This window comes from Bos indicus, chromosome 12 (genome assembly GCF_029378745.1).
Source record: "Bos indicus isolate NIAB-ARS_2022 breed Sahiwal x Tharparkar chromosome 12, NIAB-ARS_B.indTharparkar_mat_pri_1.0, whole genome shotgun sequence".
Lineage (NCBI taxonomy): Eukaryota > Metazoa > Chordata > Mammalia > Artiodactyla > Bovidae > Bos > Bos indicus.
In genome coordinates this window covers 70,434,392-70,449,100 of record NC_091771.1, presented here as the reverse complement: position 1 = coordinate 70,449,100, position 14,709 = coordinate 70,434,392, and the positions used below count along the sequence as shown (strand labels likewise).

General features: G+C 39.7%; 1 protein-coding gene and 1 pseudogene across 6 annotated transcripts in view; one reads left to right on the top strand and one right to left on the bottom strand.

The window, feature by feature from the left end:
- LOC139176077 (ATP-binding cassette sub-family C member 4-like) overlaps window positions 1-14,709 on the bottom strand; it is a 401,158-nt gene that overhangs the window by 182,882 nt on the left and 203,567 nt on the right. For all 6 annotated transcript variants that reach the window (XM_070800386.1, XM_070800387.1, XM_070800388.1 and 3 more), the window contains 2 exons: window positions 10,019-10,120; window positions 151-240 (listed from right to left, as the gene is read on the bottom strand). In XM_070800386.1, coding sequence (XP_070656487.1) covers window positions 151-240; window positions 10,019-10,120 — 192 coding nt within the window. The remainder of the gene's footprint in view (window positions 1-150; window positions 241-10,018; window positions 10,121-14,709) is intronic.
- LOC139186273 (glutamyl-tRNA(Gln) amidotransferase subunit A, mitochondrial pseudogene) lies at window positions 12,349-13,912 on the top strand (annotated as a pseudogene).

Below are 14,709 nucleotides of genomic sequence, written 5' to 3'. Positions count from 1 at the left end.
TTCACTGTAATTATTTCACTATTATTCAATTTCAATAAACTATCCTGTTTGAAAAAAAAAAACATTGTACACACAGCTTTGGGCTCAACTCTGAGAATTTAATAGGGACTGTAGTGTTGCATCAAGCTGCCGAAAGGCACCACAACTTACCTTTCCTGCGCCCACAGGTCCAACCACAGCTAACAGTTCACCAGGTCTGACAGTAAAGGAAAGGCCTTGTAGGGTTGGGGTTCTTAATTCCTGCAAATTAAAGTTTATAAAAACATATCCATTTCAATAAAGTATGCCAAATGCTACAGAAAATGGAGAAAATAATATAATATACATTGATATGCAAATTAACCCACATTTTTCTCCAGCCTATTTTAAGATATCCTGTCCTGGAGGCCTTTTCATCCAATCATATTTCTTTGGAAGTTTCAAGCAGCTTTAGTTGCCTTTAGACACCCACAGATTTTAAGTAGGTGAAATGACAAGGCACCCGCATGAAGTGAAAACTTCATGATGCATATTAACTTATTAAAATAATATACTTTATAGAGTATCCAGTATGTGAAGTTTTATAATCATTTATAAGGTTTCATTATGACCCTTGGCTTTAATTAACTATATCTCATTAATCTCCACAAGGGAGCTACACAGGTATATGGCAGACCTGGCTCTTTAAATAATTTGAATCTCCACTAATCTCTCCATTTTCACTTGATAAAGAAAGAATCTCAGTAATGCTCAGCCAGCAAAGGAGCACTTTATATAAAGAAGTCTTTCTCAATATGGGTTGGCCAAAAAGTCTGTTCAGTTTTTTCTGTAAGACAGCTCTAGTAGCACTAAGTTGTCTTTAACTTTAGTCAAAACAATGTCGTTAAGATTGTATTATGACAGCTGTCATATCAGCATGCATTTTAAAAAAACTTTTTAAAATTGGTGAATTTTTGTGTAGCCATTTTAATATTAAAATTAAAAAGCAACAGTTTTGTTTTTGTTTTTGTTTTATTTCTACATATAGATTTATTTTATTTTTGTTTTTGTTTTTTAATTTTATTTTATTTTTAAACTTTACATACTTGTATTAGTTTTGCCAAATATCAAAATGAATCCGCCACAGGTATACACGTGTGGCACATTATGTTTTACTTTTTCTTTTTTTACTTTAGTATTTAAAGAGAGGTAAAAATGCAACTGAAATGCAGAAAAAGATTTGTGCAGTGTATGGAGAATGTGCTGTGACTGATCAAATGTGTCAAAAGTGGCTTGCAAAATTTTGTGCTGGATATTTCTTGTTGGACAATGCTCTGCTGTTAGGTATGCCAGCTGAAGTTGAAAGAGATTCCATCAAGACATCGAGAACAAACAATGCTATACCATGCAGGAGACAGCTGACATACTCAAAATATTCAAATATTTCATGCAAAGTATTGAATGGAAATCATTTGCACCAGCTTGGTTATGTTAATCACCTTGATATTTGAGTTTCACAGAAGTTAAGCAAAAAACCCTTCTTGACCATATTTCTGCACACAGTTCTCCACTTAAACGTAGCAGAAACATTCCATTTTTAAAACAAATTGTGACAGGTGATGAAAAACGGATACTGTACAATACTGTGGAACAGAATAGATTATGGGCAAATGAAATGCACCAGCACCAACCACAATCAAAAGCCAGTCCTCATCCAAAGAAGGTGATGTGTGTATGGTGGCATTGCAATGGAATCCTCTATAATGAGCTCCTTCAGGAAAACCAAATGATTAATTCCAATAAATACTGCTCCCATTAGACCAACCAAAAGCAGCTCTCTATGAAAAGCATCCAGAAAGTCAACAGAAAACGCATAATCTCCCATCAGGATAGCACAAGACTGCATGTTTCTTTGATGACCAGGCAACAAAACTGTTACAGACTGGCTGGGAAGTTCTGACTGATCCCCCGTATTCACCAGACATTGTACTTTTGGACTTCCATTTATTTCAGTCTTTACAAAATCCACTTAATGGAAAAAATTCAATTTCCTGGAAAACTGTAAAAGGTATCTGGAAAAGTTATTTGCTCAAAAAATCAAAAAATTTTGAAAAGATGGAATTATGCAATTCCCTGGAAAATGGCAGAAGGTAGTGGAACAAAACGGTGAGTATGTTTTTCAATGAAGTTCTTGGTGAGAATCAACCAGAGCAACAAGAACTCTGAGAGAGGGTTCCAGGAAAAGTTATATTAAGAAGACTACCCATGCCCTTTGGCCACATGGAAAATAGTACTGACAAGCAGCTGAATAAGGAAAGAATTATTGATGGATTTATATACATAAACTACTCAAATGAAAAATGGATAAATTTCAGAAGGGTAGGAGGAACTGTCATGAAAAAAAAATGTGATGACTACACACTACTTTTCCTAGCAGTTAATGATATTTACATGGTCATCAGTTCAGTTCAGTTCAGTTCAGTTCAGTTGTGTCCAACTCTTTGCGACCCCATGAATCACAGCATGCCAGGCCTCCCTGTCCATCACCAAATCCCAGACTTTATTCAAACTCATGTCCATCAAGTCGGTGATGCCATCCAACCATTTCATCCTCTATCGTCCCCTTCTCCTCCTGCCCCCAATCCCTCCCAGCATCAGAGTCTTTTCCACTGAGTCAACTCTTCCCATGAGGTGGCCAAAGTACTGGAGTTTTAGCTTCAGCATCAGTCCTTTCAATGAATACCCAGGACTGATCTCCTTTAGGATGGACTGGTTGGATCTCTTTGCAGCCCAAGGGACTCTCAAGAGTCTTCTCCAACACCACAGTTCAAAAGCGTCAATTCTTCAGTACTCAGCTTTCTTCACAGTCCAACTCTCACATCCATACATGACCACTGGAAAAACCATAGCCTTGACTAGACGGACTTTTGTTGGCAAAGTAATGTCTCTGCTTTTCAATATGCTATCTAGGTTGGTCATAACTTTTCTTCCAAGGAGTAAGTGTCTTTTAATTTCATGGCTGCAGTCACCATCTGCAGTGATTTTGGAGCCCCCAAAAATAAAGTCAGCCACTGTTTCCCCATCTATTTCCCATGAAGTGATGGGACCAGATGCCATGATCTTCGTTTTCTGAATGTTGAGTTTTAAGCCAACTTTTTCACTCTCCTCTTTCACCTTCATCAAGAGGCTTTTTAGTTCCTCTTCATTTTCTGCCATAAGGGTGGTGTCATCTGCATGTCTGAGGTTATTGATATTTCTCCTGGCAATCTTGATTCCAGCTTGTGCTTCTTCCAGCCCAGCGTTTCTCATGATGTACTCTGCATAGAAGTTAAATAAGCAGGTTGACAATATACAGCCTTGACATACTCCTTTTCCTATTTGGAACCAGTCTGTTGTTCCATGTGCAGTTCTAACTGTTGCTTCCTGACCTGCATACAGGTTTCTCAAGAGGCAGGTCAGGTGGTCTGGTATTCCCATCTCTTTCAGAATTTTCCACAGTTTATTGTGATCCACACAGTCAAAGGATTTGGCATAGTCAAAAAGCAGAAATAGATGTTTTTTCTGGAACTCTCTTGCTTTTCCCATGATCCAGTGGATGCTGGCAATTTTATCTCTGGTTTCTCTGCCTTTTCTAAACCAGCTTGAACATCTGGAAGTTCATGGTTCACATATTGCTGAAGCCTGGCTTGGAGAGTTTTGAGCATTGCTTTACTAGTGTGTGAGATGAGTGCAATTGTGTGGAAGTTTGAGCATTCTTTGGCAAATAGCAAATAAAAAATTACCCCAAAATTGTGAAAAATTAAAAATTTCTTAGTGAAAATTAAAACTATGTCTTTTATTTTTACTTAAAACCAAAGAAACTTTTTAGCCAACCATAAAAAAAAAAAAAAAAAAAAAAAAAAACAACTCCTGTAAAAGGCAATCCAGGCTCTAATCTCACTAGAGCTCTAACTTAACACCAAAACCAACAAAAACAAAAAAGGGAATAGATGTAAAGTATTACATCATGGGTTACAGTGATTGCCGTAAATTTTACACCTATTACATGCATTACCTGCCCTGGCTAAACAGGGATAACAAAGTACTTCTGTTAAAAAAAAGAAAAAAAAAAACAAAACAGATGTGCTATTGCATGTACAATCCAACATGAGAGCAAATGACAGAGTACTCATCATGCCATTCACAAGTTGTATTTCTGAGTAATCTGTAAGTTCTAAGGTAAAGAGATTTAAGGGTGTGTGTGTATACATTTACATATACTAAGTATTAAGAAAACTTCTCAATAACTGTTAGTTTTTTTCTTTTTCTTAAGAGAGTGATCACATGTGATTAGCAAAATGCCTGAAAGACTAAAGGAACAGGATCTAGATTAAAAGTTTGGAAAATCTTCTAAGTGAAAAATTCCTCTGGAAATAACTGAACTGATTATGGAACAGTCACTTGCTAAAACAACATTTACTTTTAATCATCAAATTATACCAGATTTTATAGGTATTATGAACAGTATCAAGAATAGAGTTTACTCCTTGGAAGAAAAGCTATGAAAAACCTACACAGCATATTAAAAAGGAGAGACGTTACTTTGTCAACAAAGATGCATATCGTCAAAGCTATGGTTTCTCCAGTAGTCATGTATGGATGTGAAAGTTGAACTATAAAGAAAGCTGAGCACCAAAGAATTGATGCTTTTGAACTGTGGTGTTGGAGAAGACTCTTGAGAGTCCCTTGGCCTATAAGGAGATCCAACCAGACTAAGGAAGTCAGTCCTGAATATTCATTGGAAGGACTGATGCTGAAGCTGAAGCTCTAATACTTTGACCTCCTGATGGGAAGAACTGACTCATTGGAAAAGACCCTGATGCTGGGAAAGAAGGAAGGCAGGAGGAGAAGGGGACGAAAGAGAATGAGATGGTTGGATGGCATCACCAACTCAATGGACATGAGTTTGAGTAAGCTCTGAGAGTTAGTGATGGACAGGGAGGCCTGGCATGCTGCAGTCCATAGGGTCACAAAGAGTCCGACACGACTGAGCCACTGAACGGAACTGATAAAGAAGAAACTAAATTTTAATACATGAGAAACATTTTTAAGCTTATCCACTCCTTTCTTCTTGCCTGACACTTAGGGTTCCTATTTTACTACTTTTCACTTGGTTAAGACTACAAAATACAAACATCAGATTCCTGTCTGCAGATTTCAAAGTCTATCAAGGCCACACACTGAGTTCCCTCCCAGTTTAGGCTTCGGGATCAAGCACTGCTTTGCCACAACCAGAAGGGGGCAGCACTCGACAGCCCATGGGTCCTGGGTATGTTCCCTCTTGGTTATTCAGGCTCAGGGGACCACTGACTCAACAAAGATCATCAGCTGAGTCCCCACTCTGTGTGAGAACAGTTTGAAACGCCTGCCCTGTGGAGATTTGGAGATACCCCAAATATACTTTAAAGATTAGAGACTGAGATCAATTCCCATCTTTTCATGAATGAGACTTGTATCCATGAGACCATCTCCAACCTGTCCACCTGGCTGTCCAGTGGAGCCAGTTAGAGTTCATGTCTATCTCCTGCCTCCCAACCCAGCAGAGGCTTCATTAAGACTTAGTTTCTCTTCAAAACTTCCAATGTCTTTGCCTTTCTCCCTCCCAAGGGCCCTCTCACCCATGACCTAACTTGACAGCCCCTAACTACTAATGAAAGGCAATGCCAAAGAATGCTCAAACTACCGCACAATTGCACTCCTCTCACATGCTAGTAAAGTAATGCTCAAAATTCTCCAAGCCAGGCTTCAGCAATATGTGAACCATGAACTTCCAGATGTTCAAGCTGGTTTTAGAAAAGGCAGAGGAACCAGAGATCAAATTGCCAACATCCGCTGGATCATCAAAAAAGCAAGAGGATTCCAGAAAAACATCTATTTCTGCTTTTTGACTATGCCAAAGCCTTTGACTGTGTGGGTCACAATAAACTGTGGAAAATTCTGAAAGAGATGGGAATACCAGACCACCTGACCTGCCTCTTGAGAAACCTGTATGCAGGTCAGGAAGCAACAGTTAGAACTGCACATGGAACAACAGACTGGTTCCAAATAGGAAAAGGAGTATGTCAAGGCTGTATATTGTCAACCTGCTTATTTAACTTCTATGCAGAGTACATCATGAGAAACGCTGGGCTGGAAGAAGCACAAGCTGGAATCAAGATTGCCGGGAGAAATATCAATAACCTCAGATATGCAGATGACACCACCCTTATGGCAGAAAGTGAAGAGGAACTAAAAAACCTCTTGATGAAAGTGAAAGAGGAGAGTGAAAAAGTTGGCTTAAAACTCAACATTCAGAAAACAAAGATCATGGCATCTGGTCCCATCACTTCATGGGAAATAGATGGGGAAACAGTGGAAACAGTGGCTGACTTTATTTTTGGGGGCTCCAAAATCGCTGCAGATGGTGACTGCAGCCATGAAATTAAAAGCCACTTACCCCTTGGAAGAAAAGTTATGACCAACCTCGATAGCATATTCAAAAGCAGAGACATTACTTTGCCAACAAAAGTCCGTCTAGTCAAGGCTGTGGTTTTTCCAGTGGTCATGTATGGATGTGAGAGTTGGACTGTGAAGAAAGCTGAGTACTGAAGAATTGATGCTTTTGAACTGTGGTGTTGGAGAAGACTCTTGAGAGTCCCTTGGACTGCAAGGAGATCCAACCAGTCCATTCTGCAGGAGATCAGCCCTGGGATTTCTTTGGAAAGAATGATGCTAAAGCTGAAACTCTAGTACTTTGGCCACCTCATGGGAAGAGTTGACTCATTGGAAAAGACTTTGATGCTGAGAGGGATTGGGGGCAGGAGGAGAAGAGGACGACAGAGGATGAGATGGCTGGATGGCATCACTGACTCGATGGACGTGAGTCTGAGTGAACTCCGGGAGTTGATGATGGACAGGGAGGCCTGGCATGCTGTGATTCATGGGGTCGCAAAAGTTGGACACGACTGAGCGACTGCACTGAACTAAACTACTAATGACTCTGCCAAGGTGCACAATCTTTCTATAGGCAAGTCCAGGACAACACAATAGAGTGTTCTGTACAATTATGCAAGTTGTACAGAAGTCTAAGAACATGTTCTTGGAAGTTCTTGGAAGAAGAACAAAACATCTTAGTTTATAATGTTGCATAGTTTGATATAAGAGAAATTTGGTAATTTGTCATATGGTGGCTGGGAAGGTAAAGAATCCACCTGCAATGCAGGAGACCTGGGTTTGATCCCTGGGTTGGGAAGATACCCTGGAGAAGGGCATGGAAGCCCACTGCAGTATTCTTGCCTGGAGAATCCCCACAGACAGAGGAGCCTGGTGGGCAACAGTCCATGGGGTCACAAAGAGACACGACTTAGCGACTGAAAAACAACATACAAAGTATGTGTCAACATTCACATAAAGTTAACATCATAATGGAATTTTAGTGGTACTTTCCATAAATGCTTCAAGTGGATTATGACAAAAAATACCAAGCAGGGGGCAAATCTACTCTATTAAGGTAGGGTAGGTCAGCCACCTTGTATGAGTTCCCATGTGCAAAAGGTATAGGGATGTTGTTGTATATAGTTTTCTATATATTTATATAGAACATACTACTGTCTTACTGGTGGAGATGAAAGGTGCTGAGTCAGAAGTAGGTGAACACAATGCAGGTGGCACAGCAGAGTCACTGGGATGAAAGACAGGAGGAGTCTACAGAGTCTGGACATTTGCTCTGTGTCCCCACTCTGACAGCAGCCAGGCTCCCAGACTCTGATCTGGAGGGTAGACCCTCTGGTAGAGGTGTCTCCTCCCTGAGTCCTTCCTGTCCTGGGTTGGGAGCAGCTTCCTGCCTTTGCTAATCGCTGAGCTGCCTCATCCACCACTGCTTTGCCTTTTTTGTTCTTTCATCTCCTATGTAACTAATTTCCTGCATGGAATCCCCTCGCCCCTGCTGTAGGTTCTCCTGATTAATCCACACTGATACAGGAGGATATGCACAAAGAACTATAAAGCTGGAGGCAGGAGGAGACTTTCAGTTGTCTGTAATGGGGCTGCACTGGGAGTGCAAACTTGAGACCTTTTGGAGAGTGGTCCCTATTGTTTTTCCTATTTGCTAAATTTCAGAAATAAACCAAGTGCTGGGAAAATCTTTGTGATTTCACCAGTTCTCCCTGTCAGCTTGTCACACAGTATAACTCTTCAACTTGGAATCACTGGTACTCACTATGCCCACCTGCTCTCTCCTCCTGCCCCTGGCCGCCACAGAAGTAGCCAGAACCATCCAGAAGCTTAGCATAGAGGAGCCCCACCCTACCCCAGCAAAGATGCAAACACTCACACTATGTAATAAGATACTTGATAACATTAAGGCAAAAAAGCATACACTGATTGCATCCAAAGTCTCTGGTCTCTAACAACTGATTGTGTATTTGTTAGTTAACCCTTTCTATACTGCAGCATTTTGTCTCTCCAATTCTACAAATTCTAATATTATAAATGCATTTACTTCAAGTTCAAAATATGATAACCCTTTGAAAGTTCTCTTGAAAGTGAGATAAATAATGTGTCAAATGCCTCAGGCTGACTTTATTTTTAGTGTTAGCAAGTGTTAGTTTCTCAGTCGTGTCTGACTCTTTGTGATCCCATGGATTGTAGCCGACTAGGTTCCTCTGTCCATGAAATTCTCCAACCAAGCATACCACAGTGGTTTGCCATTTCTTTCTCTGGAGTTCCTGTAGGGGAAATTAGAATTGGATGCCTCAAGTCCAAGGGACCGCGCCCCCCCACCCACCCACCCCGGGCATGTTCATTACCAGAGCATTCCTCTCCTTTGTAAAGACAGGAATTTTTTTCTTTACAAAGAAGTGCTTTGTAAAGCACTTCTGACTGACTGCCAGATTGTTTAATTGTGAGCCATACAGAGGCCATTGCTCTTTTGATCTTAACATATCTAATATGCACCCCAAATATCTTTCCTTCAGGACAGATGAAATATTTCCCATTTTTGCAAAACACAAAACACCAAAACACAAAAGATGCAGACAATTTCCAACAAAAATGGTACAAGACAGATTCCAGCATCAATGCATACAGATGAACTGGCCACCAACAGGGTAAATACATTTACCCTATAAAACAAATTAACTAATTCTATCTAGGTTACCCACTCCCACAAGAACTAGCTCCCAAATGAACCGGTTCCAACTGGACCAGTTCCCAAATCAGGTAAATAAATGTACCCTACATATGAGCTATGGTGGGCTTGCCCCATGAGAACTAGTTCCCAATGAACTGGTTCAGGGTAGAGTCCAACAACACCTCCCCTCTGTAAACGGGTACCCAACCAAATTAGCTTGTCCTGTAAAGGAAAAGCCCAGATTGAGGGGAAAAAATGTCCCTGGTGTGCACACTGGAGCAACTTACCCTTCAAAATCAAGCCTGTCAGCTCTTAACACAAAACGACACTCAAAACAAGTGAACCAGTTGAATCAGCTATCAAATTGGGTAGACTTACCCTATAACTGAAATCAAGTCTGTTGACTCTAGAAGTTTGTCAGTTCCTTGTCTCAATTGTCAAGCTGAGGGAAGCCAGTACCCATTCAGGGAATCTTGAAGGAAAGAACCTCAGGACAAATGATCCCAGCAGCTGCTAGGGTCTTGCTCCAATATTCCCTGATTGGTGTCGGCTAGCCACAAGCAGCAAGGCTGCTGGCTGGCTAAGCCAAATTGTTACCGAGTCCAAACTCGCTCTGCTCACCGCATGACAGGTAATGAATCTGAGAGACAAGGTTTTGAGGCAAGGAAAAGACCTTAATTGGGGAGCTGGTAGACCAGGAAGACTGCAGGCTAATGCTGCAAAACAACCATCTTTATTTTTAATCTCTGTTAATTGCAAACCTCATTCCTGATTCAGACTTTTTATAACATACTTCCATTGTAAATGGGCAAGTCACATTTTGTATCATGTGTAAAACCTCAAAATCCTCCAATAAATCTATGTCACAGTTGTCCTTTAGCAGTCACAATCATGAAATTAAGGATTTGTTACCTTATCCCAAAAACCAGTGAAATCTTGCACATTCACAACTCTTTTACCATCTGATGGCAGCTGATGATCACACTGTGGTAGCTCATCAAGTAACAGAAAGTTCTACAGAAAAAGAAAATACACAGATTGTTTAAACTATAGGAACAAAGCACAAGCAAAATAATTGCTTCCATGAAATTTGCAATATATTTTAAAACTGTATTTCATTATGTTAGGTCATTGAAGTGAAGTAAAGTCACTTAGTCGTGTCCGACTCTTTGCAACCCCATAGACTGTAGCCTACCAGGCTTCTCTGTCCATGAGATTTTCCAGTCAATAGTACTGGAGTGGACTGCCATTTCCTTCTCCAGGGGATCTTCCCAACCCAGGGCTTAAACCCGGGTTTCCCACATTCTAGACAGATGCTTTACCGTCTGAGCCACCAGGTAAGTCCAATGTTAGGTCATTAGAAATACTAAATAATATGTAGTATAAAGTATTATAGCATATAATATAGTACATACAGTATACACATATAGCTTATAGTGTGTATATATGTACACACACACACACACACAAAAATTTCAGGCCAAGGAACTACCTTTGTAACTTTCTTAACAAGTATACTGGCTCCCCTTTAAAGAACAAATATGTCTCCAAATTTGAACACATCAAGAACTGGGACATTTTTATTATGTCATTAATAATACAAACAGGTTTTGACATAAAATGATTTCATAAATATTTACTGAATCCCACCAGGTTCCAAGCACCATGCAACACTGCTGGGAACACAGAGTAGAAGGTCATTCCCAGGCCTTTAGCAGTTGGGTGGCAAAGGACAGGCTGGGAACATAAGACCTATGGAAAAAACTCCGAATGAAAGCCTTACTCTACTTTCCTCCTCCTGTGTATCAAATCCCTATCACTGGTTGTCAATAACTATCATTAAAATCATCATTCTTAAAAGATAATGCTATTAAGTCTCTATCTCTTTCTTACTTTTCACAAGCATCTTTTCACAAATACTTGTCTCTGCTCCTGAGTCAAAGTCCTCTCCTCCTCAACAGAATGATCACATCTTCCACTTCTTGCTATTTTCCACACAATTATTAATAGGAACTATTCAATGCAATTTAGCTGAATAAAATAAAGTCTTGAAAATCATTAGAAATCTAATATAATCATATACAGGAAATTCCCTCTTACCCTTTAAATGCTAAAAATAATCCAATGAGAAAACACACAGTGAGAAAGAAACTGAACAACAGAGACCACTCCCACCCCCACCCTCAAGTACTATGAACATGTGGTAGAGACTACTGGCTGTCCTCAAAACCTGCTCTCTTTCTTCTGTGCTAACAAAACCTTGGGTTTTAGCTGCACATGGCAACCTGGAAAGAAGCCCTCTCTCTCCAGCCTCCTGAACAAATAGGAGCAGCCACGTGACTAAATCCTGGAAGGTGACAACAACCAGGATCTTTCTCCACCCCATGGCCTGGGCCTTGGAGGCTGCCAGCATGGTCAAGATCAATGCATTTGACATCATGGAGGATCATACTAGCCATGGAGCTTGTTACAGGTTAAATTATATCCCTCTCCCAAATGATACACTGAAGTCCTATCTAGGAACTCCAGTTACATCAAAACGTGACTGTATTTGGAATTAGGGTCTGATTAAGATGCAATTATACTAGAGTCGGGTTGGCCCTAAATCCAATATGACTGATGCCTTTATAAGGAGACAAACACAGTCAAAAAACAGCCACCTAAAGAAAACGGAAACTGGAGTGGTGGCAGTTAAAAACCAAGGAACCCAAGGTTTGCCTGCAACCACCAAAATCTAGAAGAGGCAAAGAAAAATTCTCCCTGTGACCAGAATTTAGAGGGATCAGTAAGCCTGCTGACACCTTGATTTCAGACTTCCAACCTCCACAACTGGGAAACAATAAATTTCTATTGTTTTAACCACCTGGTTTGTAGTACTTGGTTATGGCAGTCCCAGAAAACAGATACAAAGCCTTATAAGGTTTCTTGCATGAGTGAAAAACAAACTATATTTCTGTGAAAAGTAGTTTTACCATGCATAATTCTAGGACCTATAGGCACAGAATCTTAACCAACACAGGGGGCAACTGAAACAAATATGCGATGATGTTCGAAAAAGAAAATGGATGTGAATAGTAACCTACTACCCTAAACCTCATAAATAGCCTTCAAGTCCTTGACACCCTTATTTATTGTGCCATAAAGCTACAAATTTGATAACCACCTTCTACTTCAAAAGTACAACTGTTCCTCTTCCTCCTTTGTCACCAGGCCCTGGTGGTGGCAGGCAGGGCACAAGGACCATGTTGGGTTGGACCCTCCAAGAAGTTTCTGTGGCACTAGAACAAGGCCAAGTTACTCCAACTGAGCTCTGTCAAGGATAGCTCTCCTTTATCAAGAAGACCAAGTTACTATATCAGAAGAGGTGGTCTTAAAGCAAGTTGAAGAATCAGAGGAAAGATATAAGGTCACTCACTGTGGAATTTAGATGAAATTCCTATTGCAGTAAAAGACAACTTTAGCACATCTGGCATTGAGACAACATGTGCATCAAACATACTGAAAAGTTAAGTATCACCTTAAATTCCACAGAGGTTGTTGGATCAGGAAGCTCTGTTAATGGTAAAAACAAACTTACATGAGTCTGCTATGGGATACAGAAGCACAGATGGAATTTTTGGACCATTTATAAACCCATGGAGTTATTCAAACAATATAGAGAAAAGAGGAAGCAGAAGTCTCATGGTGAAAATAAGGATTCAAATTGGCTTATAACTGGAGGAAGCTCAGGAGGGAGTGCAGTGGCTGTGTCAGCATTCACTTGCTTCATTGCTTTAGGACCGGATTCCAGAGGATCAACCAGCAATCCAGCTGCCCCCTATGAGGTTGTTGGTTTAAAATCCAGCTATGACTTAGTTTCTTGTCATGGCCTCACTCCCCCTGGTGAATTCAATGATGTGCCCAGAATCTTAACTAGATATGTGGATGATGCACCAATGTGTTGAGTATACTAGCTGGGCATGATCTCTAAGATTCTACCACAATTCAAGATCCTGTTAAAACCATTTATGCTTCCAAGTTTAACAGGTGAGAGCAAATGATGTATAGGAATTCCAAAGGAATGTCTTATACCAGAATTGTCAAGTGAAGTACAATCTTTTTGGTCCAAAGCTGCTAATCTCTTTGAGTCTGAAGGGGCCAAAGTAATTGAAGTGTCCCTGCCCCAACCAGTTATTCAGTTGTCTGCTACCATGTACTGTGTACATCAGAAGTGGCATCAAATATGGCAAGATTTGATAGGTTAGAATATGGTCACTGATTTGACATTGATGTGTCTACTGAAGCCATGTATGCTGCAACTAAACAAGAAGGGTTCAATGATATGGTGTGGGGAATAATCCTCTCAGGAAACTTTCTTATTAAAAGAAAATTATGAGAACTATTTTATCAAAGCAGAGAAAGTGAGATGACTCATTACTAATGATTTTGTGAATGTTTTTAACTCTGGAGTAGATGTTTTGCTAACTCCCACTGCCTTGAGTGAGGCAGTGCCATACGCAAAGTGCATCAAAGAAGACAACAGAATATGAATTGCCCAGGGTGATATTTTTACACAGACTGTAATATGGCAGAATTGCCCATGGTGATATTTTTACACAGACTGTAATATGGCAGAACTGCCAGTGGTGAGTGTCCCTACGGCCCTGTCAAGCCAAGGATTGTCAATAGGACTGCAGTTTAATGGTTGTGCATTGTGTGACCAGCTGCTTTTTTACAGTTTGCAAATGGTTTGAAAAACAAGTACGGTTTCCTGTTACTCAGCTTATCAAACTAATGGATGATTGTTCATCAAACTGTGAAAATTAAATGTTATCTCTGCTTCTCTAAAATAGTAGTAGTAACTATACCATGCAAATTATTATGACTTTTAAAGCTTTTATATTCTAGACAATTCAAGTGATCTTGTAATTTGGTTCATTGTCAGTACATTCATTCCTTGAAATCACTTATTAAAATTCTTGTGATATAATTATAAAAAATCTGTCAGGATTTATTAAACATTCACTAAGTATAAACAAAGTATAGGATTTCTATTATAATACAATATACCTGTTCCTGAAAAATGATGCATTCTGCAAAAATGATCATTAAAAACAACACCGACTACAGTACAAGTAAGCTTAGGGTAAATCTTTCAAAACTTCTACGTCTTTGCAACCAAAGCACTAACAAAATCACTGGTACCCTTATTTTTGACAAAGGAGGCAAGGACATACAATGGGGCAAAGATGGTTTACTCAATAAGTGCTGCTGGGGAAACTGGATAGTTACATGAAAAAGAGTGAAATTAAAATACTTCCTAACACCATACACAAAGATAAACTCAAAATGGATTAAAGATCTAAATATAAGACCATAAACTATAGAATCTTAGAGGAAAACATAGGCAGAACACTATGATATAAATCACAGCAAGATCCTCTATGACCCACCTCCTACAGTAAAGGAAATAAAAAAATAAATTAACAATGGGACCTAAGTAAATTTAAAAGCTTTTGCACAGTAAAGGAAACTGCAAACAAGGTGAAAAGACAACCCTCAGAATGGGAAAAAATAATAGCAAATGAAACAACTGACAAGGGTTAATTTCAAAAATATACAAG